Genomic DNA, 25,866 nt, shown 5'->3' with positions numbered 1-25,866 from the left:
CATAATTCTTATGTCAATCGAATTGTCCAACACAATAATGACCTCCTTATTAATATAATTGTTCATTGATTAAATGGTGATTAATATTGTTCACCTGGCTTCTCTCTCCCTCTTCTATATGTATGAGTGTGTGTGAATAATGATATTAGTGATACGAATCACATATGTCTATCTTTTGAATTTTGGAATGCCTTCTATGATTATAAAATAAAATCCCATTTCGAAGATACTTGGTTGTGAACACTAGCTCATGACAAATATATAAGCCAAAGTACATCACAATCCTTATATCAACAAGGATGCCCAAAAACATATAAAATTTCATTTTGAGATACTTAAATGTGAAGAGTGGTGCATGACAATATATAAGTCAAAGCACATCATAATCCTTATGTCAACATAGATGTCCAAAAAATACTAACATTTTTATTTACATTATTTATATAATAATTAAGTACTTACATAATAATAATACTTGCATATTCCACGTTTCCCTCTCTTTCATTTTACAATTATAATATATTAAAATAACACATATTGTGCCTATTATATAGACATTTAGAAATAATGCTTAATAAATTATCATATGATATTTCTCTTTCTTTTATATATATATATTTTGTAAACTTAATAGGACTATATCTTCATCTGTCCAATATATCATGGTCATCCAAGTGAGGAATCGGAAATCACCATCTATCCAAAACAATGTGAACATATTTCTTTTTTCCTTTTATATTGAATATTATAAAATATTAAAATAATACCTATTACATTTATTTATATCTTTTTTTAAATTTACCATTCTAAAATGCTGGAATAATACATCTTTTAATATGAGACTCTAGCTTATTACGTTTTAAAATGGATTTTATAATTAATAAAAAAAATTCGCTTCTTACATGTTTTAGTTGATTTTTTAATTAATATTACATCAAATGTATTTAATCGTAAATAGCAAAGTGTTATTATCAATCACATTAGGTATTTAAGTGTCTTGATGACTTGTCTGCGCTTCTGATACAGAAACTTCAACCTCAAACTCAAACGTGTAGATTCTTCGCCGAAAAGGAATTGCATAGCGTGGGGCCGCGGGACTTTAAAAATATAAAACAGCAGAAGAAATTTGCGGGTAAAGGTATCTATTTGATCGAAGGAGAGTTCTGTCATCGATTTGTAAACGAGGAAACTTTCCGTTAGCTGACATCTGTTGAATTCTTAATATAACAGAGCCGGAACTGCGTCAGGCTCTCTCACTTATTCGAAATTTTTTAATTTTGTACCGACAATGGAGGAAAGCCAGGAACCAGATCTCTCAACAATCGTTCGCCTCGACATTGGTAGGATTTCTCTCAGCTTATCAAATTGAACTTTCTGCTATGATATTTAAGCTAATTAGTCCTCAAATCAATGATAATTACGGGAAAATGATATCATAATGGAAAGGGACTGGCCCTGTGATGATCAGATAGAGTGGATTTTATTTTATTTTGCGAACCTCAATGCTGGATTCATGTTTATTTTGTTTCTTTAAGCTGCCATTTGTGCTCATTTTAGCTTCCTCCACAAGGAATTCAATACAGTATTTGGAAGATTGGGTGGGAATGGTTTCATTTAGCTTCAATTATGCAGCAGTGCATTGTGCCAAAATATTTACAAGAAGGCTTGGGACAATTTATGTACCCTTTTACAAGAAGGTTCGGGGTAAACTATGCACCCTTTGTTGCCAATGCCTACTGTCTCTTAGCTGCTTTCAGTTGAGAGTGTATGTTATCAGAAATCTCTTTGCAACTCCTGCAATGTTTGATGTTTGCATAGATAGCCTTTGTGACCCTTGAAGTCTTATTATGTTTTGGGGTTGGGAGAACGGGTTGTGCATCAAAGTTCAGAGGGTTTGATGCCGTGGATTCGCTGCCGCAGGAATGTTGTGCATTTTATCGAGTTCTTATGGTACTTATTTTAAGTTTAGAAGGTGGTAAAAGTAACAATTCTTGAATTTAGGATCAATAGGCGGGGCAATGGAGAGGAAACTGTAAGGCACATGCTACTTTCTGCAAATTGGTTTCCACCAATTTCTTACTGTTGAAGTAAGTATATATATATATATATATATATGCCCACCTTCGATATTTAAGTAAGAATGAGGGTGCTGTTACAGTGCCATGGCAATACACCATGTAGGGTAGGAGAATGCCTGCCAGGATTTGAACCACATCCCAACAGACACATATATACGATATGCTGCCTGTTCTGCCATTTGATCCTAATTCCTGTATTGATACTCTCTCTATATATAACAGCCACGTCCAACATTTAAGTAAGAATGAGGGTGCTCCATGGCAATACACCACGCATGGGAGAAACATGCCTGCCAGGATTTGAATCACAGCCCAACAGACACACACTTATATATACAATATCTCCCCTGCCCTGGTTATATATATATGATAGACTGTTCTGGTACAGTGCCATGGCAATATACCATGTAGGGTAGGAGAATACCTGCCAGGATTTGAACCACAGCCCAACAGGCAAACATATATACAATATGCCACCTGTTCTGCCATTTGATCGTAATTCATGAATTGACACTCTCTCTACATATAACGGCCATGTTCAACATTTAAGTAAGAATGAGGGTGCTCCATGGCAATACACCACGCATGGGAGGAACATGCCTATTAGGGTTTGAACCACAACCCTACAGACACACATTTGTATATACAATATCTCCCCTGCCCTGTTTGTTGATCCTAATTCATGAATTGACTATATATATAATTCTTGACTTCAGGATTAATAGGCAGGACAGGGGGGAATTGCAAGGGATATGCTTTTCTGCAAATTAGTTTCTCCGTCAATGTCTGACTGTAGAAGTAGCAGTTTACACACGTAGTCCACCCAGTATGCCAAGTTGGCATTGATTGTTCATCCATGCTAAACAAAAATATTACAGTGCATTCGTGTTGTTTTGTCTTACCATCCAGTATGCCAAGTTGGCATGGATTGTTCATCTATGCTAAACAAAAATATTACAGCGCATTCAGATTGTTTTCTCTCACCATCCAGTATGTTCAAGTTTGCATTGATTGTTCATCATTGCTGAACAGATTTTTACATCTTGTGCAAGTTGTTTTATCCTAAAATTACTAAAAATTCCATCCAGTGTCCCATCCTGTTGAAAAGTGTAGCAAAGGTCTTCTTCTTGACTTGTGACTTAGTCAAGAAAGACCACAAACAGTCTTCCTTTAGCATGCACGAGTTCTTAGGAAATGGGACAAGTCATGGAGCAGTTAACTCATACGCAGGAGTTGGAGGTTCAGTTTTGTTTGTCTGCAAGTGTGATTTTATTTTTGGAAAAGGACGAATTAGAGAGGTTCAGTTTCTGATTGAGGCAGGATGAGTTAGAAGAGTCAGTTTGACTCAGTTAACAAATCAATCACATGTCCGAGTTCTAAAAATAACTTGCCAGATTTAGCATGATCGAAAAGCTTATAAGGAGGACGAAGGCACCTTTGTAATTCATTCTTGTATGCACATGTTGTGTGTGTGAGAGCATCTTGCAGTGAGAACGTACTCTTGGAGCAGCCAATACGCAGAGCATTGAGAGGGAGACTTCCTTGCAGACCAGTGCTAGGATTTAGGAGGAATTCCTAAATAATGGGAGCCACTATTGCACTAGGAAATAGGAGAATTCCAGATTTAGTAAATAGGGGCTAGATTGAGCAAGGAAGTAGGAGCTAGGTTGAGAGGATTGCAGGGAGTTTCAAGCTTAGTCCAAGCAGTGAGAACAAGTGTGTTCTTGAGTGAAACAGTTTTTGCCTTGTAAGGGATTCATATGCTCAAACTCTTTCAATAAAATCTACAGCAAGAAGAGGGTTTTCCCAGTTGGGTTCCCTAGACAAAATATTAAATATATTGTGTTGAATCTGTGTGATTGTGTCTTTATCTCTGTGCTTTATTCCGCTGCATATCTATTATTGAGGAATTCTGTATCTTGATGGTAAGTTAACTAGTTCAGTGTTCAGAAATCATCTAAGTAGTTGCAGAATTTCAAAGAAATTCAACACTTCCAGTGTTCAACTTCTTTTGATCAAGCTCAATTTTCCTTTGATTTTCTCAAGTACTATATATTTTGGTTTTTCTTTGTTTTTCTTTTCCTGTTATTGTTCTTTTTGTTTTTTGTGAGAAGATTCATGAATCATAACTGCACACTTCTGTTGAATATCTAGTTTGGTTCCATTCAGGTGAGGCTGCATTTTCCTTGTTGCTATCCTCGTTATTTATGTTGATCAAGAACTTTTCAATTTGCCTCCGAGCTTCATATGGTCAGCTCTTTACCAAATTTGCTATAGGAATTTCCTCTTTGAGGTCTGTTATGCTTTTTTCTTGAGTTTCCTTCGTAGTATCAGATATGACCTTTTGTCAGTTGTCAATACCTAATTCAACTTCTAAACTCATCTCAAGGTCTGATAAATCTCCATTATTCTATCTTCTATGTCTTGAAACTGCTTCAAGGCCTGACAATGTTTATTGGTGAGCTTCTTTGGCTTTCTTCAACCGGCCGGGTCTTATTCTTTGCCTACCTTTTGGCTTTTGAAAGTTTTATTTTTCTTGGTTCTTCACTTCAATGAAAGGCTTATTCAAGGGACAGGAGGAGGTTTTATTTTGTTAAGAATAGCAATATGTGCAACCCAAGATTACATCTCATAGTTAAGGCGCTGATTTCGAGTTATTTCTTAAAATTAATTTGATGGGATTCTTTTCTGAGATCCATTTCTAAGGGGATTTTGGCACATGAAATTTCTCCATTGAAAGGAAAGGCACAGTGTCAAATATTTCCCAAGATTGTCTCTAATAGTCTTTAGGGTCAAAACTCAAATGCCTTGGTTTCATAGTACATACAGCAGGGCAAATTTTCCCAAAACTAGGGTCCTTTCTCCCGGGCTTCTAATTTATCATCTTTAGATTTGAAAACAAGAATGAAAAAAGTCCTAGAATAAAAATGAAATTTCATTTCTCTTAACTCCATGGATTCCTATGTGCCTGCTATGCATTAAAGCAAATCTTTCTTGGAGGGTCCAAAATCCTTAAATGATCCGGATCTTGGGAGGAGGCCCCCAAGATCTAAAAGATTGAAATGGATCTTGGGGTAGAGAGTCGAGACCCCCAAGATCTGAAAACTTGCAATGGATTTTGGGGGAAAGGACCCCAAGATCTGAAAACTTGAATTGCCAGAAGAAAAATAGGAGAATGCCGAATAAACAAACCACAAAGAAACTTTTTATTAAAACCCACTGATCTGGATTTAAACATGAATGCAACAAAATACAGAGATAACCATATACACAAAGATGCAGCGGAAATAATACTTCATTTCATTAATGGAAAATATTGAAATATGCTTACAACCAGAAATGGAAATAAACCAGCTAGGGCGATGGTAGCTTATCTCTGAGAAGAGATGTGTGGTTACATGCCTCTGAACTGTAAAGGCTACATTGTGGCGGACAACCTGTCCTTTTACAAAATGTGACTTGTTACTTATAGTATTTTTCAGTTACAATACCACGGGTCAATTCCATGGGTGAATGAATACCATGGGTGGATTTTACAATACCACGGGCGGATGCCATTTACAATACCATGGGTAAATTCCATGGGTCAATGAATAATATGGGTGGATGAGTACCATGGGTTGATGCCATTTTCCATTCGGATCATTCCTCCCTCCTTCAGAAGCAATGGTCCCCATTGCGTAAAGTTCCCTCCTGCGAAGCCTTTGTTGAATATGAAGAGCCACTGAAGATAAGGGTTTTATGTGGTTAACCCAAAACCATGATCAACGAAGATCCGAGGATAGAGATACCCTGTAATGCTTGTGACCAATGTGATTCTGACAGTGTGCGGCCTAGCAAATGGACTTCGATGACAAGGATTTTATGCGGTTGACCCGTAACCATGATGTTGGTTGCTGATGAAGTAGCAGGTGCCTACATAGCCTAGGGTGGGAGGGCACATCTCCAAATAACCCAAGCCGAATGCTGCTATGTTGAAACTGATGAATGTGAAGCAGGTGCCTACTAAAGTAGGGTGGGAGGGCACGTCTCCAATGGAAACCCACTCCGAATGTTGCTCCAGAATTAAAATGGACATAACTCGGCCAATATAACTCAAAATATTTATTATAACCTGTTTTTGGAAGCAGAAGGACCATTTTGCATCTTCCCATGTGATGGAAATCCTTATCTGGACACTTTGAGATCTCAGATTTGCGCTGCAACAGTTCCGCCGTCACAAAAATTCTGATAAAATAACTGATTTTAAATCAGCGATATCTCCCACATCCGGACTCCGATTTGACCCATTTTTTTTTGAAATTGGGTGATTTTTCGAGAGGAATCCAGATCTGGTATTTGTTTTTGTAAATTTTGTACCAAATGTTTCAGATTTGATCTGCAAAGTCGCCGCCCAAAAACATTCCTGCAAAAAATGAAAAAGAAAAATGCTTCCTGCTTGGCCCAAGAAAATGCTCTGTGGAGGATGTAGCACATGCCTGAAGTTTGTTGAATATTGCTACAAAAATTGAAACTGAAATAGTGCCCGAGGATCAATGCAGTGGCTGAGGGGCTACACAGAGGCAACCATAGCTATGCAGAGGCAACAGGAACCACGCAGAGGCAGCTAGTGACTGCGCAGAGGCTGAGGGGCCTGTGTGGGTGATGCAGAAGGCCAGAGAGCTGACGCAGAGAGGCAGAGGGCTGACGCAGAGGGTTCAAGAGTGACGCTGTGACTAGCAGGGCTGACGCAGAGCCTTGGAGAAGCACTTGAGGAATTTTTGTGGGGCATACTTGCTGAATATTTGTCTCCGAGAAGAGGTATTACTGTCGGGTAGAAATCTCTGTTGGGTGAGCCAGTTTGGCACCCTAGTTGTACTCAAGAAATTTGCATAATAATAAAACCCTCAGAACTGTTGCAACAGTTTTCCCGCATTGGGTTTTTCGGGGGACGATTGTCCAAAAATAACGATACCCCTTGTGTGTTTGTCTATTATTTCAGTTGATGATCTGTATATGAGTTGAGACTACATTTGTGTTTATTTTTAGTATTTATATGGTTAAATAACTTGTTAAGGAATAAACAAGTAGGTGAAATAAACCAGATAATGCAGTAGGAATTTCTGATGTGTTTGATTCAGAAATTTCAGCATTGTACAAATTATCTTCCTCACTAAGAGGGAGTGTTGAAAATGTAGCGAGTGAAGGTCTTCTAGCTTGTGCCTTAGCTAGTGAAGACCTTGATTTGTATTTCTCTAGTATGAGTGCGAGCTCATGAGATAGACTTCAGTGACAATGAGTTTATTTCCAGTTTATTGGATTGATCATCTAGATAGCATGCGTAGAGTTGGAGCTTCAGATACATGGAGTCTTCTTCAATTTCATTACAGAACAAAGTGGCAGTTACAAGTTCAGTTAGAACGAGTTAGTGTTGAATCTTGATTGAAGGGAGAATGTGTTAAGACTCCAAGCATTGATTAGAGAGAGAACTAGTTCAACTCTCAGTTAACTCACAATCACAACTCGAGCTTTTAAATTGAGCTAGGCCTACTTGCATGCTCGAATTAGGTCTATAAAGAGGAGGATGAAGGCACAAGATCATCACAAGTTTGTGAGATCAACTCTTTCATTGCGTGTGTGTAGAAGTGGGAGCTTGTGCGCTAAAGAATAGGAGGCCACAAGTGCGCAAGGAAATAGTGATTTGCACTATAAAATAGGAGCTAGAATTTGTGCAAGGAAATAGGGGCTGCTAGTGCGCAAGGAAATATGAGTAGGGATAGGGGATTTGCAGGCAAGTCAAGGCTAGTGCAACATGAGAATAAGTGTGTTCTCAGAGAGACAAATGCTTTGTGATAGATCCAATTGCTCAAGAACAGTCAATAAAATACCACAACAAAGAAAGTAGGTTTTCCCTTTAGGGCTTTCAAGGTAAACAAGTGTGGCAATTTGTGTGCATGTGTTTTTATCTCTCGATTATTTTTAGCTACTCATAAATTGTTAAGGAACTCTGTATCTTGGTGAATGCAAATTTAGTTTCAGTTTTTAGTTGCCTTGTTTTGAGTAATTCATCTAAGTAGTTGTAGAGTTTCAAGGAAAATTGACATGAGGATCATCGCTTTGTATTTCTTCAAGGTAGGGTTCTCAATGCCATGCGACATTGTTTGCTGATGGCCATGATCTTGTCCATGTTGATTTCCCTAGCTTTGTCATTGCTTGAAGATAGTGGTGTATTTCATTTTATTGGAAGTTAGGGTGTAAATTTATTATTGAGCATGAGACTAGCTCCTTGTCTACCTTTAGTTTTGTATGGAAGAATGGGTTCTTCACCAGTTATTGGCAAAAGGAGTTTTATTGATCAAAGATGTCCAATATTTAGATCACAGTAAGTACTCAACTTTTAGTTTTGCCTTAGTAGCTCTTTCGGGGAGGTTATGATGATCATTATACACACCTTTCACTTTTTTGTTTTCTATTTGTAAATATTTTTCTATACGTATAAGATGTATTTTTCAAAAAAAGGGGTCATCAGCTGAAGAGCTTGCCTAGTGATAAATCAAGGAAAACAAATGGTGAGCAAGTTCATCTTGTGTCAAATGGATTATCAATATCTTGAAGATGAAACATATCTTCAGAAAGAAATGCCATTGAGCCCACAAGCCTCATTGTTTTTATTATCCCACTTGGCGTTCTTTAGGGTATCCAAAGATGCAACAATCCCATACTTCTCAACACATCTTCCAGGCAAGACTTCCATGAGAAACAATTGGTATTGCATTAGTGAATTGCATTCAGACTAGCCATAATCAAGAACATAAGTGAACATAAGTAAAATATTTATAAAAACAAAAATTGATTGCACCGCTACAAAGTATGCAAATGATATGGCAGTTTAAAAAATGACAATAAATAGGAGGCCAAATGACCAAGATATGTGCTTGAGAAGTTCCAAAAATGAGAATTAGGGGGAGGGGTTTGAGAGAAATGAGAGACAATGAGCACTGAATATTGAAAGTTCTAGAAAGCAACTACACCAATGTGTAGAGCATGAAGGAACACAATTTTCCAAGAATTGCACTAGAAACAGACTCAGTGTGATGAAGTTATGCTTGTTTGAAAATCACCTTCAAAAACCAAAAGTATAATGGAGGGGCTTCTCCAAAATGCTAACATGGCCTGTTGATTGTGTAGTGAGGTAATTTGGTAGGGTAAATTATCTGATTACATGACATTGTGCATTGGTGCACATGATAAATGATGTGGCATGGTATTTCATGTGAAACAGTGAAAGAAGGGTAGAGGTCATGTGGCAAGTGTTTTTGCGTGGCTCTAGTTGTTCATTGAGGTGGCATGGCTTAGTGTGATGTGGTGGTTGGTTGTATTTGGTCAAACTTTGCATGATGGTGATGTGGTAGGCCTGTTTTAATTATCAAAGTGGTCTTCAAGGGCATAGTCACTGTGATAGACATAAATAGGTATAAGTAAAATAATAATAATAATGAAATAGAATGATAATGATAACAATAATAACTATTATTATAATAAAGATGCATCATAGATGACACCTTTTCATCTCCGAACTGTCAATGCATATTTATATAACATTGAGAGGGTCGTTGTGAAGCATCTATTATCATTCAATCATTTATCTATGTATAATTGCACATATATCTATGTTATTTTTAAAAGCATAATTGTGTTCGAACATGGTATTCAAGCCCTAACTTGGGCTGAAGTGTGTTTGTTTCATCCCAAATTTGTGGCAATTCCTCATGTGCACCCAAGTATGCTAATTGTTGATGAGAATAGCTTGGGCAGGTATGTCCGCACAGGCCTAAGTGTCTAGGCGTGTGGAAGTCGCTTAATTGACCCTTAGCCTTAACAATTATTTTAATTCTTAAAGTAATTGACTTTTATAAGATAAAGTGACTTAGTCTAATGAAATACAAAGGTTTTTTTACATTAGTAAATTAGTATGAATCTCAACAGTTGATCTCAAGTGATGTTGAGATCTAATTCAATTGTCAATCACTTTGGAGATTAGGATTGTCGATTCAGTCAATAACTCAAACATTTAAGAGGAAGTCTAGGCTAAGTGAGAAGGCACATCTTGAGCACAAGACGCAGTGAGAGTGAGATCTCAGTGATTTGGTGGAGAAACAAGGGGCAACAAGGGAGACAGATCGAAATCAACCAGCAAGATCGAAGGATAGATTTGCAGAGGGGTTGATCAACTGGGATAACTCCAAGTTTATTGTTGTATGTATTTTCCTTGGTGGGCCATTATCCCAGGAAGGGAGCCACTATAAGTTATGACAAAATATAGGTAGTCCCACAAAAATAAGGCTACAAAACCATTGAAGCATTGGAAAACCACAAACTTTGCCTTAAAAACAAGGAACATGTAGGATTAATGGAAAAGTATATCAACCAAGGTTTTTACCCCTTTCAAATGAACAACTATGATGGGAATCTTCAAATTTGATGCAAACAAAGGCCTTTTTGGATGAAATGAGAGTGGAATTTTACTAAAAGGACTGCTTTGGCCTCAATAAAATAGTTAGCATTCCTCCTTGATGCACAATTTTTACCGAAAATGCATATTAAGCTTGGATCTTTAAGAGCTAATAATAAGAGCCAGGGAGGGTCGATTCCAAAACCAAAAGGTTTTTGGAGGCCTTCCAAGATTTACGATGCCTACTAGGTTTGATTGTGCAAAATAATAAAGACCTTTTGCAAGTAGTCGGAAAATCCTTTGTTGTTGTCACAGATTTATATGATGTTGAAATGATAGCTGGACAACCAAGGGGAAAACACCATAGAGAAATAACTCATGCAAACAAATATCAAGATACCAAGATTTATGTGGTAATACCCTCAAAGAGGGAAATATCTACAAAGGAACAAAAATGCTGTATTTTTTCTCAAAGAAGGGCTTACATCTGGTACAATATTATTTGTCATGTGACTTTATATTGATGTTTGACTGTTATAAACAAATGACCCTCCATGATATTTAAAAATAGATCATAGACTAATGAGGTGGAAAGTCACAGATTAAGTGTTGTTGTTAAAATTAGCAACTAGGGCCAAATTCCATGTGGGTCACCTTATTTATGGCAGCTGATATTTTTCCTAGATTTGTCTCGTCGAGAGATGTAGGATTGATCTAAAGAACATCCGATTCCGACGAGTATTTATGGAGATATGAATTTATTTCTAATTACTTGACAAATTGTCAAGGTCAGCCAGCAGCTAAATGTGTGGCACACATGCCCAGCGTTTCATATAAATAGAAGAAAGGTTGAGTGATTTTAGCATCTCATCTCATCATCTCTTCTTCTCTCTCACTCTCCTTTCTTGTTTGGGTTAACAAAGGAGCAGCTAGTGGGAGAAGAAGGACGCAGCCACAAGGTGAAGGATGCAGCAAGGAAGGGACGCAGGTCTGTTCTGCGTTGACCTAGGGTGCAGCCGGCAAACAGGGACAACGTTGACCAGCGAGAAGCCTCCTTTGACTGCAGCCTTGTGTGGGGAGTCTCCCTCAAGCAAGCCACAAATCAGATCTGCTGTTTGGAGGGCTGATTTGACCACAAAGTGACCAACACAAATCTGGTTAGGGCTGACTGCAGGGCTGCCTAGATGTTGACCAGATTTGACCTTTTTCTCTGGACTGTTTCGGGCTGTCCTTCATCTCTGTTGAAGGCTAGGTTGACTAAGGTTGATTCTAGACATTTGTGAATCATCTGATCCACGTTGCAAGTGCTGGTTAGGGCATCTTTTACTGCTGTCATAAAAATTACAGATCTGAACTATTTCTCTCTCTGCTGAACTATTGAAGATTAAAGAAGAATTGATCAAAAGGGTTTCCCCGCATTGGGGTTTGCCCTTGGCTAGCCGCCACATCTGGTGTCCCTTGTCTTGGTTTGTTTTTTGTCGATCTATTAATGTTCTATCTGCACTTTACTTTATGTGTATGTGATTCCAAAATCAGTGACTAATAAGAAGATTTGAAGTAAACTGCTCTAAGCATAGAACATACCATAAATTAACATGATATCAGAGGTGAGGTGAAGACAAAGCCCAAGCAAGAGCAAGAGCACGAGCAATCACCGAAGGCTGTTGAAGCAATCCTAAGACTTCATGGGGTCCTCATCACACTTCCCCGCTGAAGACAAGCTCCGTGAGAAGTCTGACTATCATGGATGGAAGATGTCTCTCGATCTGACATTAGAAGAGTAGGAAGTGTTGGACCATGTGAGAGGCAGAATTGTCGAGCCTCCATCAAATGCATCCGCTGCTGCTAGGAACAAGTGGACCAGGGGAGAAGTCAAAGCAAAGAAGATCATCCGGGATTCTATCGACAAGCGCCTGGTGGCCTATGTTTTCAAGCTGACCACCTCCAAGGAAATCTACGATAGACTGGTGAGTTTATTTAAAGTTAATGATGCAAATCAAGTTTTGTTCCTTAGAAATAAGCTGAAGGAAATTAAGAAGGGCAAAGATGAGAGTATGCAAGCATATTTCTTAAGGATCACCGAGATCAAGAATGATCTCCTATCAATTGGGGAAGTAGTTCCTGACAGGGAAATGACTAGCACAAATCTCGGAGGGCTCCCATGAGTCCCATCTGAATGGTATATATTCAGATTTACTCTTCTCAACAATAATGTAATTCCTGGATTTGAGGAATCGATGGCGAGATGCATTCAAGAAGAAACAAGGATGGAAGAGCAGGAAATGCCTACACTTAGAGGCAATCCCTCTGCTTTCTCCTCTCATGCTAAAAGGAGAAACTATTCCGGGGCTAAATCCAAAGGAAAGGCCAGACCGAAGGGTGGAAGAAAAGGACAATGTTACAATTGCAACAAAATGGGCCACTATGCGAGGGAGTGCCCTGATAAAAGGCACTCACATCATGACGATGATCAAAATCACTCCCGCGGCAATTGAAGGAATGGCAGGTTCAATGGCAAAAGGAATGCCGGAAATCAAGGAAGAGGTCAACCCTCCAAGAAGGCAAAAAACTCCAGGTATGAATCTAACGTTGTTAACAATAAGCAAGATGAATATTAGATATCATTTTTGGGATTCAACTGCGTTAAGTAAGTCATTCAAACGTATGACCATTTCCATGAGAGGTAGTCGTAACTGACTAATTTCTCATGATTTTTGAATAGTTCACTTAGCACTCATTGCATCGGGTGATGCTCACAGGGGTGAAGAAGTGGGATTGAAACTAGTGAAATGTGGAGAACGAATCACATAGCATCAATCATCACTTCCGGGGCTTGCACCTGGTAACCAGGACTTCCCAGGAGGTCACCCATCCCAGAACTCCTCTGGCTCAAGCGCGCTTAACTGTGGAGTTTTTCCCCACAATCAAGCCCACTTAGCTTGCTACCCCATTTGCAAAATCTTAGCAAGTATTGTGCCTCATGAACCATTCAAGTAGAGATCCCTTGACTCTTTTTGAATTTAAGTATGGGGGATTACGCAGTGCATTATATTAGATATCATTTTTGGGATTCAACTGCGTTAAGTAAGTCATTCAAACGTATGACCATTTCCATGAGAGGTAGTCGTAACTGACTAATTTCTCATGATTTTTGAATAGTTCACTTAGCACTCATTGCATCGGGTGATGCTCACAGGGGTGAAGAAGTGGGATTGAAACTAGTGAAATGTGGAGAACGAATCACATAGCATCAATCATCACTTCCGGGGCTTGCACCTGGTAACCAGGACTTCCCAGGAGGTCACCCATCCCAGAACTCCTCTGGCTCAAGCGCGCTTAACTGTGGAGATTTTCCCCACAATCAAGCCCACTTAGCTTGCTACCCCATTTGCAAAACCTTAGCAAGTATTGTGCCTCATGAACCATTCAAGTAGAGATCCCTTGACTCTTTTTGAACAATAAGCAAGATGAATATTATCTACCAGCGACCCTCTCTACTATTGCTCCCCCGGACTTGCTGGGAAATTGGCTTATTGATAGTGGTGCCTCAAGACAATTCACTGGTTACAAAGAAGCTCTCTCTAATATGATAGAGAAGGAGACCAACCGAATTGTTCTTGGGGACAACTCCAAATATCCCGTGAAAGGTGTAGGGAATGTCACTCTTCAATTGAATCAGGGTAATACAATTCATTTGCAAGAAGTCCTATATGTACGTGATTTCAAAACGAACTTGGTGTCCATTTCGACAATGGAAGACAAAGGCTACAAGGTGGTCTTCATCGATGGCAAGGTACGTGCATGGAAAAAGAGTTTTAAAGATGCTTTCACTCTTGGGTTTCGAGTTGATTCATTATATCAGGTCGGAGGAGGTCCGCAAGGTGTCATGTCTTGTGATACATCTCTTCAGTCCAAACTATGGCATCAGAGGTTTGCTCACCTTCATTATAAAGCTCTACCCAATGTGAGACAAATGGTGACCGGGATGCTCGAGTTCAAATTAGAGCAAGAAGGTGTATGTCCAGGATGTGCTGAAGGAAAGCTCAAAAGGGTACCATTCCCTTCAAGCCATAGCAAGACCTCCGATATATTACAGTTGGTTCACTCAGACATATCTGGTATGATGCCTGTGAACTCCTTGGGAGGATACCTATATTACTTCACGTTTACAGATGATTATTCTCGCAAGACTTGGATATACTTCTTGAAAAATAAGGATGAAGTGTTCTCCTGGTTTTGTCACTTCAAAGCCTTGATTGAGAATCAAACCGAAAAGAAGATCAAGATCTTAAGGACTGATGATGGGACTGAGTATGAATCCAATGAGTTCCATGACTTTTGCAAAGAGGCTGGCATTAAGAGGGAGACTACAACGCCATATACTTCTGAGCAAAATGGTGTGGTGGAAAGGAAGAATCGTACGATTGTGGAAGCTGTCTGTGCTATGCTCCATGATCAAAGACTTTCGAAGTTTCTATGGGCTGAAGCTGCGAATACCGCCGTATATGTACAAAACCGATGCCCTCATCAAGCATTGGGTTCCAAGACTCCCAAAGAGATGTTCATTGGTAAGAAACCTGATAGATCTCATTTTAGAATTTTTGGAAGTCCTGTATATTTTCATGTGCCGAAGGAGAAAAGGAATAGGTTGGGTGCATCTGGAAAGAAAGGAATCTTTGTGGGCTATAGCGAAAATACTAAGGGCTATAGAATCTATGTGGTTGGTCAAAGGGAAATCGAGATTAGCCATGATGTCACCTTTGACGAAGATATGGCTCTTAGCAAATTTGACAATCTTCCTACTCTAAGGGAATCTAAAGAAGTTGACACCAGGAAACCGGAGGAAAAGGAAGATGAGATGATGCCCGATGTGGAAGAACCTATGGATCTTATTGATCCCCCTCCGCAAGAGCCTTGCTGTTCTAGGAAGAGGCCTTTATGGCTCATGGGGACACTTGATGATGTCGAAAGACACATTGCACCCAGAGGGACTTTTCGTGAAAGTAAGAAACTGGCCAAGTGTCAGGGATACTTGACCATCATGAGCACGATCATACAAAATGAGCCTACGTCGTTCGCAGAAGCTGTCAAGCATCAAATATGGAAGGATGCTATGACTGAGGAATATGAGTCCATCATGAAGAACGATGTCTGGGATGTGGTCCCCAGACCCCAGGAAAAAGGTGTTGTCACTTCAAAATGGCTTTACAAGATAAAGCATGGAGCTGATGGAAGTGCTGAAAAATATAAGGCTTGTTTTGTCGCTCGTGGCTTCTCTTAGAAGGAAGGCATAGACTATGACTATGACGGGATATTTGCACCTGTTTCCCGATACACCACCATCCACTCCATCATAGGCCTTGCTGCTTCGCAAGGATGGAGCCTACATCAAATGGATGTCAAGACTGCATTCTTGCATGGTTCGATCAAAGAGGAAGTCTATGTGGAACAACATGAAGGATTTGAGATTCATGATCGGGAATCTCATGTGTGCAGGTTGAAGAAAGCCCTCTATGGGCTGAAGCAAGCACCTCGAGCATGGTATGAGAGGATCGATAGCTACTTGAGGAAGCTGGGATTCACTAGGAGTGAAGCCGACCATAACCTTTACTTTAAGGTTGAAGACGATAAACCTCTCATACTGGTGTTGTACATTGATGACCTCTTTCTAACAGGTGCAGACCCTCTCATTCACAAATGTAAGAGGGAGTTGGCTTCTGAGTTTGAGATGAAGGACCTAGGATTGATGCACTATTTCCTATGGCTGGAAGTTTGGCAGAAGCCAGGGGAGATTTTCCTATGTCAAGGAAAATATGTGGTGAAGATATTGGAGAGATTCGGTATGGTGGATTGCAAGCACGTGACTACCCTGATGGAGCTTGACTTCAAGAAGTTAAGCGGTAGTGCTGTCGGACTTACTTTACAAAATTCTACCGAATATCGGCAGCTCATTGGAGCATTGATGTTCTTGGTGAACTCTCGTCTGGATATATGTTTTGCAGTCAACACATTGAGTCAACATATGGTTGAGCCTCACCACACACATTGGATTGGTGCCAAGAATCTGTTGAGATACCTTTGTGGCACAATCACTCATGGGTTGAGATACACTGCTGGAGATGTAAGACTACATGGATATACCGATGCTAATTGGGCAGGAAGTGTGGTGGATCGAAAGAGCGCTTTTGGGTGCTACTTCTCTTTAGGATCTGCCTCAATATCTTGGATGAGCAGGAAGCAGAAGTTGGTGGCTTTGAGCACCGCTGAGGCAGAGTACATTGCTGTGAGTATGGCCTCTTGTGAGGCGGTCTGGTTGCGGAAGCTCTTCAGTGAGTTGTTTGGATTTACATTGGACACTACCGTGATCCTGTGTGACAACCAGAGCGAGATTCATTTATCAGAGAATCCTGTATTTCATGATTGCTCCAAGCATATCGATATTAGGTACCACTATATCCAGGATATGGTGCGACCAATGTTGCAGGAAGCGTCCCCCCTCGGTTCTAAGGCCCGAAGCGCGTCCCGTGCGGATGCGTCCAGGAAGCGTCCCCAGAAGCGCGATTCCAAAATTTGGAAGTGCGCTTCCGCCTATTTTAGACGCTTCCTGGAAATTTCCGAAGCTTTCCTTCGGAGCGCGCCTCCGAATCTCCGAAGCGCGCTTTGTACGACACTTTTTCCGTACGAAGCGTGGTGCTTCGGAGGGCGAAGCGTACGCTTCCGTACGATTCCAGAAAAGCGCCGCGCTATTTAGAAAATCGTTTTTTTTTTTTAAATTTTAGGTGAGTTTGCTTGTTGGGGGTGGGTCCACCTTGGGTTAGGGTGAGGAATGAAGGCAAAAAAAATATAAATATAGCAGATACTCCCTCATGGTAATGTTAAATTCTTAAAGTAAAAGTGACATTCTCCTTTATTTTTAATTTTCATCCTTTTACTTAAATTTTTAACATTACCATGAAATGGCTCAGGATGTTTGAGAGTGGTTCCAGCCTCATTGGATTTCATATGGAGAAAATAGAATTTCATATCCTATTCAAAATTCAGTAGACTTAACAGTTTTCAGGAATTCAGGATCAATGGGATTGTGGCATTTCATTAGATTATATCAAGTATGAAGGTATGCGATTAGCATTTAATCAAGAGCACCAAGCCCTATATGTACCCTAGTGTTGGTGGTGTTAATTGTTGAACTCCTTTGTCATGCGACACGCCCTTAGCAAAAAATTACCTTTCAATCAAGTCAAAATCATTGATCAAGCATGTTAAGCTTTTTCTACCATATTTTATGTCTTGAATTAGGTGGTTTGATCAAAATTGGGCAATGTTGACTAATATCCCTAGACAATCGAGGTAGAGGCAAAGGCTAGACAAGAGGAGAAGAATGTAGATTCTAGATGGTTGATGCATCTAAATGGTTGATGCTCGAATAATTAATCATTAATGTACAATGGATGTTATAATCTATCTGATTTATGCAAAAATATGCATGTTTTCATGTCTTCTACAACTAATTTGGTATTTAGGATGTTTGTTTTGAGTATAAATGCAAAAAAATATAAATATATATATATATATATAGTAGACGCTTATGCTTCCGCCTAGATTTTTGGAAAATGACGCTTTCGCGTCCCCGTTCATGCAACATTGGGTGCAACGGGGAGCAATAAGGCTCCAACATATCGGTACAGATGAGCAGGTTGCCGACATTTTGACGAAGCCCCTGGGAAAGGTCAAATTCTTGACTTTCCGAGAACGACTTGGTGTCGTTGAGAGATCGTCTTATGAGGGTTGTGTATGATGCATACATTGAACTCTGGGAGCTCCAGGGGGGCGCGAGGTACTTCTTGGAGCGACATACGACCACAGGGCAACTCACCCTCCCTTAGGGGACAAGATGATTAGTTCTCCTGTCGAGGCATCCTACCCATGCAGTCTGGGACTCATGGGAAGTACCTCTCATCTGATCAATGAGTAGGGAAATGGGGTTAGGGACCATTAGTAGTACTATCGATGGACGCATCGTTGTATCTACCGTACTCCCTATGCTAGGTTGACCTCCATTGATCTGGGATCAATGATACTGATCTGGGATCAATGATACTGATCTGGGATCAGTGGGAGTGGTATGACACACTCTGAGACTGACTTCAGGTCAGTGGAGGATGGTATGATACATCCTCAATCATTTCTTCTTCTTCATATTTCACCAGAGCAGAGCAAAGCCGAGCAGTGCATTTGATGGCAGAGATAGTGCCGACGGTCAGACGGATTAGCAGATGTAGTTCTCCCTAGTTGAGAGGGAGTGTTAAAATTAGCAACTAGGGCCAAACTCCATGTGGGTCACCTTATTTATGGCAGCTGACATTTTTCCTAGATTCCTCTTGTCGAGAGGTGTAGGATTGATCTAAAGATCATTCGATTTCTATGAGTATTTATGGAGATATGAATTTATTTCTAATTACTTGACAAATTGTCAAGGTCGGCCAGCAGCTAATTGTGTGGCACACATGCCCAACGTTTCATATAAATAGAAGAGAGGTTGAGTGATTTTAGCATCTCATCTCATCATCTCTCCTTCTCTCTCACTCTCCTTTCTTGTTTGGGTTAACAAAGGAGCAGCTAGTGGGAGAAGAAGGACACAACGCCAAGGAGGAGGATGCAGCAAGGAGAAGGACGTAGCAAGGAAGGGACGCAGGTCTGTTCTGCGTTGACCTAGGGTGCAGCCAGCAAAAAGGGACAGCGTTGACCAGCGAGAAGCCTCCTTTGACTGCGGCCTAGTGTGGGGAGTCTCCCTCAAGCAAGCCACAAATCAGATCTGCTGTTTGGAGGGCTGATTTGACCACAAAGTGACCAGTGCAAATCTGGTTAGGGCTGACTGCAGGGCTGCCTAGACGTTGACCAGATTTGACGTTTTTCTCTGGACTGTTTTGGGCTGTCCTTCATCTCTGTTGAAGGCTGGGTTGACTAAGGTTGATTCTAGACTATTTGTGATTCATCTGATCCACTTTGCAAGTGCTGGTTAGGGCCTATTTTACTGCTGTCATAAAAATTACAGATCTGAACTATTTCTCTCTCTGCTGAACTATTGAAGATTAAAGAAGAATTGATCAAAGGGTTTCCCCGCATTGGGGTTTGTCCCTGGCTAGCCGCCGCATCTGGTGTCTCTTGTCTTGGCTTGTTTTTTGTCGATCTATTAATGTTCTATCTGCACTTTACTTTATGTTTATGTGATTGCTAAATCAATGGCTCATAAGAAGATTTGAAGTAAACTGCTCTAAGCATAGAACATACCATAAACTAACAGTTGTGAATAGCAAGAATAAGAGGACTGTTGGATCACCCATGCACAAGATATAATGTTGATTGTTAGATACAAAAGTGCAAAGCACACTAGAAAGAACACTTAAACATTAGACCAGGTTGGTCTCAAGTAAACACCTAATGTCTAATATCCAAACATTAAAAATTGTTTGTGAAATGTGGTGATCATTTTTGGATGGTAGAGGAAATTTTTTTGTTGCAAAAGGTGGAAAGTAGGGGAAATTTTTTTGTTGCAAAAGATGGAAAGTAGGGGAAATTGTTTTGTTGCAAAAGATGGAAAGTGCGGGGAAAGAAACATATGCTGAAATTCTCTTGGTATGCACTAAGACATTAAGACTAATGTTCTTGAGGAGGGTGCCATAAAATTGCCCTGAAGGTGAATGCTATTTCTTATTGTCAATTCTGTTTAGGTTGCATTGAGTAAGTTTGTGTATGCTTTATGAGCAAATGGGAAACATTTTTCTGTTGCCAAAGAGTAGTTGTCTGTTAGACGAATTGAATAAGTTAAAGCAAGTTTTTCTTTTCGCTTTCTACATTAAATACAATGAGTTATGTGCACACAAACTGTCTTTTGAAATGATTTTGAATTTGGCTATACTCATTAGGCTTGTTGATAATTTGTGGTTGTTTTAGCTTAATAATTAAAATCATTTCTTTCTTTTATAAAGTGTTGGAATATAATAGAGTAAATTCTACACATTTTTTCTCTAAATTTGGTCTATTTCGTTCACACTAGTCTAGGTCCATCCAAACCTTCAATCTATCAAGTGCCAGGAGGGGTTGAATCCTTCAAGGTACAAACCTTTTTGATGGTGCAAAAACCCGAGGAAAAGTTTTCAATTTGATGAATATTGTCTCTCTTGGGATGCATGAGAATTTAGGTTTAAGATGGCTCTAGGCAGATGTATATATATATATATATATATATAATATCTATCTATATCTATATAATATATATAAATTTAATATTAATATGTATTAATATCTATATAATATATAAATATAGTTTTAATATTTATTTCTTATCAGCATATTAAGTTGACTTAAATGCTATTCTTTTTATTTATATGTTTTATTTTTTGTGGTTGACCTAAGCCAGGTTAACGTTACGCTATGTTGCATTACACTTCTCCTCTATATTCTAATGTGGAATGCACATCTTGGAGCAATTTTTTTCTTCCTCCTTTTCCTTATGAAGATGATGACACTATAATCATTAAGGATTGGTTTTAAAAGCGTTGTCTTTCTTCTATGTTGGGGGACCTTGAAATCTACAACTTATTTGTCATACTTCAATGTCTATTTTTGCTTTGAAAATGCTTGGAATATTTATTCTTCATGTTCACTAAGATTAGTATTATCTACTTATATATAAAAAAGTAAAATATGAGATTTTTCAAGTGAATAACAAATTTCAGTTTTGTAGGTGGGATGAAATTTACTACTACAATTCGCACATTGATTCAACGTGATCCAAATTCAATGCTAGCTGCCATGTTTAGTGGTCGGCACCATGTTATTAAGGACCCACAAAAGGTGACTACTACTTTTTACTTGGGTGAGATCTATTGGTTCTTTTCATTATTTCCTTGGAATTGCAACAAAAGATGGGGTACTTCAAAGTTCATTCAAGATGCTTTGTTTGAAGTGATAACGTTAATGATTTAAACATGTTTTCCTAACCATATTTACTTGCCTTCATTGTAATTGATTTGGTAAATAATGGGTTAATGAATTGAGAGATGAATTGCCACAATTTTGTCTTACATATTTGTCTAATAAAAAAGAAAAACTGGATGGAAATTTTCTTCATTTGCCATCATGTATGAGAAATCCACCCTATCCCACTTTATGAATTTGTCATCTTGGTTTTATGATTCATAATATTTGTTATGGATGTTAATAATGATATCGTTCAAATTCTGTTGACCAATTTTCACAACTTCTTGATGGTATACAAGGTTAAATATCTGTAGGAAGTGGATTAAGCTATGTATATTTAACAATGTTAGATCTTAACTCTTGCTTATGTAGTAATATCAAGTTTTTAGGCATTGAGTTATTGTTGGATGATGGTTGAGATAATCACTCTATCACTGCCTCTTCAATAAGTAGTTAAATCTTATACCCATTTGTAATCTCTATAAATGAGACATACACTATTGTGATGATGAACCAGAACTAATATTGAATATCCTTGTTGGGTTCATCTTGTTATTTATTGTGTTTATTAGTTGTGTGCAGAAAGAAGTTGCAACTCTATAAAGGTTCATATGCCTATGATCATTGAATTTATTGAATCTAAACTAGAGCAAGCAATAAGCTAGAAAGGAATAGTTCATGTCCAAGGAATCATGAATAAATAAAAATCAATATCTCCTTTGAATTGATAGCTGAATCAATTCTTGGAATCACTGAATTTTCGACTAGTATGTAGATCCCCAAGTTCCTGTTTGAATCACTCATCATTTAGAGGGATGAGGAGAGTGGCATAAATCTTCTTTGGATGTGCAGAGGCTGGTTGTGTCAATGATGTTAGATGGAAGTGAATAATTTTCTATTTAGCTTGACACGCTACAAGATCAAAGGTTGAGTTTGAATGATTATGAGCAAGAAAATGCTGAGCCTTTATTGTGAATAGATGACAATTTTGTACCATTGGTCAGGGAAAATTGACCTGGTTCCAAGTGACGACTTGATTAGTTGGTGATTCAGGACTAGTTTTGTTTTTACCTCAGTCAGGGGGTACCTGACCATATCAGCAAAGGGTATTTGGCTAGTGACTGTCTAGATCCTTTGCATGATGCTGATGCAGGATGCTTTCCACATGGTTTTGCAATGGAACATGAAGTGGATGGATACTTTAACATAGTGGGCTTATTCAATCTTTTCTTGGATGGAGATTTTTTTTTAGCGAAATGGACATGTGAGGAGGCATTTCCCAGTTACACAAGCTAAAAAATGAAAAAAATATTTTTTAAATTAAAACAAAGAAAATTTAATTTAATTTGCAAAGACACAACTCTCTTGGGCACTGTAAAAACACTATAAAAAGACACTTGAACTTCCCATTTGCACACACGCTCATCACTCACTCATCACACACATTTTTCTCTCTCTCACAAGTGGGAAGTAATACGAGGAAGAGGCCAAAGTTTCTAAGGAGCTGAATTCCTGAGACAGTCTAAGTTTGACCAGTTGAATTTTTTGTGTGTAATTGCTTAATGATTTTCTAGGATGTGCAAACATAATATCATATATCATTGGAAGCAATTACCAGTTGCAGAAAATTGTGCTTGTCTAATTAGCACTAGAAAATCAACACCATTTACATTAATAATTTAACATTACCATTAATTGCATAGCGACAATATGGCTCTAGGCTTGAATATTAGGCTGCCCCACTCAATTCTTTTTGTTTTTTAAATTTGCGTTTGAAACGTCCTTGGTCACATTGTACAAAACTGGTCTGTTTGGTGAAAAAAGGCTAGTTTGGTACCGAACCGGCCTTTTCTGGTTCTAAGCCTCTAATCAGATTGGTTCAAACTGGTTGGACTGGCCTGTTCCACCGGTTCTGGTTCAGTTTTGATAACACTGGTTAGGACAAGAGGATATCGAGAAGAATGACCTTCCTTATGTTGGTTACCTAGAATAATGGATCGGGGAGGTGAAACTAGTGTCTAAGGATGGGTAGTTTCTCGGTCAATCAGGGTAAACTACAAGGTCAAGAACCCACTAGAGAGGATTCCTTTGTAGGATTTCCCTCAGCCCAAAGATTGACTATAGTCTATGACATAAACATGATAAGCATTTACTTAGGGAACCCCCCTCGAGGGTCTGCCTAGCAAAAAGGCTCAACAATTTGTTCACACCAGCAAAGGTGATATGAAGAACGGTGTCTTTGACACCCCCTTCCACATTCCGTTGTCCCTTGTGGATCGATTTTACTGTGCCTTGTGGTGGTTCTAAATCATTTACAAATTAAACTCCTTAAAAGATAGTGTAGACGAAACCAAGAAATAAAAGCCTACTGGATTGAAACATGCATCACATGATAAATTGGAAATCCCAGTGGCACCAAGAAACTTTTCTTATATCATTCATCCCTTGATGTTACATAATGTTCCTCAAGTAATTGGGTAGATTCTCCATCCACGAATTGGACTCTGGAGTGCCATTAGGAAGTATGAGAGAAAGTATGCCCTTTGGATCATAAATAAATTGTCCATAATTGACACATCCCATCTTTTTTACCAAAGGAAGTAGTTTGGAACCTCGGATTGAGTTTGATCATCTTTGAAATGCTGAATTGACACACATGACTGGGCCCTTTCAGAGGACAGCTCTTGTTTGGAACCTCAAAGCAGGGCAGCAGATAATACAACAGTTATTTGCCTGAGTGATTTACAGTTAGTTTTCAGTGCTTTAAATTCATCAAAAATATATGATTTACGTGCACCTTCAAAAATGATATTATCTCTCCTTGTGAGATGATTATTGTTCTGATCAACCAGTGAAGGTAGCAGTTGACTGACAACTCTGGAAAACTACAGAATAAGTTATTTAATGAGGCGTTGCCCTCCTTTTCTTGTTTGTCAAAGGGCAAGAACTTTGCTCAGAAATTGGAACATTCTCATAAGTACTCTTGTAGCCTGGAACTGCAGCCTCTAAAGAGTTATTCCATTTTCCACTGCCTGAACCTGATATGTCCCAGGTCCCTAGGGTTTCTTTGCAGCAGAAAGTTTAAGAGTAGATACACAGAGACTACTGTTATATGTGCTTGGAGAACCCAGATTTAAGCAAAACTGAACTACAGGGCCCAACTTTTTACACTTATAGCACCTCATAATTCTAGCCACTGATAACAAATTCCATGGAGACCATGTTGACAGAGCAAATTTCTTAGTTTTGTCATCATTTTTACTGTTCTCAAAAGAATAAGCAGAACCTTCTGCTCGTTTATTCTTCGTACTGATACAGCTTTTTCTGTCCATGGGAAAAGATTTGCCTGTCACTGGCATAGGTTTTGTTCCAGATATTAATGCTGAGTTACACTGCTCAGTGAAAAATTTGAGATGCACTAGATCACAAAGTCCCATATGAGGCAAATGGCTGCAATCTAATGCTCGTACTGCCAGAAAATATTGTGGGGGTAAATTCGTCTTTGATGTTGTCTGGAGCCACAGGAATTGAACCAAACAATTAACTTTCTTCTGTTTTGAGAAAATATTTTGGTAAAAATCACAATAAAAAATATTGGGTCTATGCATTTCGAACCACCCAATGTGGTTCATCAGGACTAAGATGGAGAGTCTGATCTAAGCATGCAAATAAATAATGTAGAGATGTAGAGAAAAATAATCCCAACGGTTGAATCATAACAGTAATAAAATGAATTAATAATATTTTAATTATTTATTAAAGGTTTTTCAAAGTAACATTCAAAAACCTATTAATTACTAAATTAATTTATAGAAATTAAAGAGTTTTAATAAGAAACAATATAAAAAGAATAAAGTTTTCTTCAGTTGTTAGTGATTTGGGTGTAGATGTCTCCTAATTAGATGATACCACTCTTGGAGTTGCCTGGCTGAGAGAAGAATTACTAGTGGAAAATTTTGCAGACAAGACACTAAATTACTATCTGAACTTCCCGACTTCACAAGGGTTTTTCTTATAGATAAATCTGTTCCATCTTTCTGGGTTTTCAAACTCTAATTTCTTTTGTTTGAAGATGAAATAGCTGTCCCTGTTCTGTCAATGAGATATTTCTCCTGAATATTCACTGTAACAATAACTATACTGGACAGATTTGTGAGCTGTTCATATCCAACCCTGTTCACCAAATGCAAGTGAAAAGATTTGCTATAGGTACCCCTGCTAGAAGGGGTAACAGTGAGTACAAATGTGCTTGCAATCATCTATCGCTATGAAGGAGTTGATGCAAAGCCTAATAATGTTCTCTGGGGAGTGCTTATGTTTGAGAGGGCTTGACTAGGTGATCTTGGGAGGAGCTTAGGAGTGGTCCATCAAATATTT

At 38.8% G+C, this 25,866-nt stretch overlaps 1 protein-coding gene across 1 annotated transcript in view; it reads left to right on the top strand.

The window, feature by feature from the left end:
* Nucleotides 1-1,144: 1,144 nt before the first annotated feature.
* Nucleotides 1,145-25,866, top strand: part of LOC149140252 (uncharacterized) — a 221,480-nt gene continuing 196,758 nt past the window's right edge. The window contains exons 1-2 of the mRNA XM_089450939.1: nucleotides 1,145-1,340; nucleotides 21,254-21,385. Coding sequence (XP_089307065.1) covers nucleotides 1,289-1,340; nucleotides 21,254-21,385 — 184 coding nt within the window. The 5' untranslated portion in view covers nucleotides 1,145-1,288. The remainder of the gene's footprint in view (nucleotides 1,341-21,253; nucleotides 21,386-25,866) is intronic.

The sequence above is a fragment of the Pinus tabuliformis genome, chromosome X (assembly GCF_031772625.1).
Source record: "Pinus tabuliformis cultivar Carrire ecotype Pingquan chromosome X, CPIR1, whole genome shotgun sequence".
Taxonomy (NCBI): Eukaryota; Viridiplantae; Streptophyta; class Pinopsida; order Pinales; family Pinaceae; genus Pinus; species Pinus tabuliformis.
This window is presented reverse-complemented; position numbering and strand designations above follow the sequence as displayed.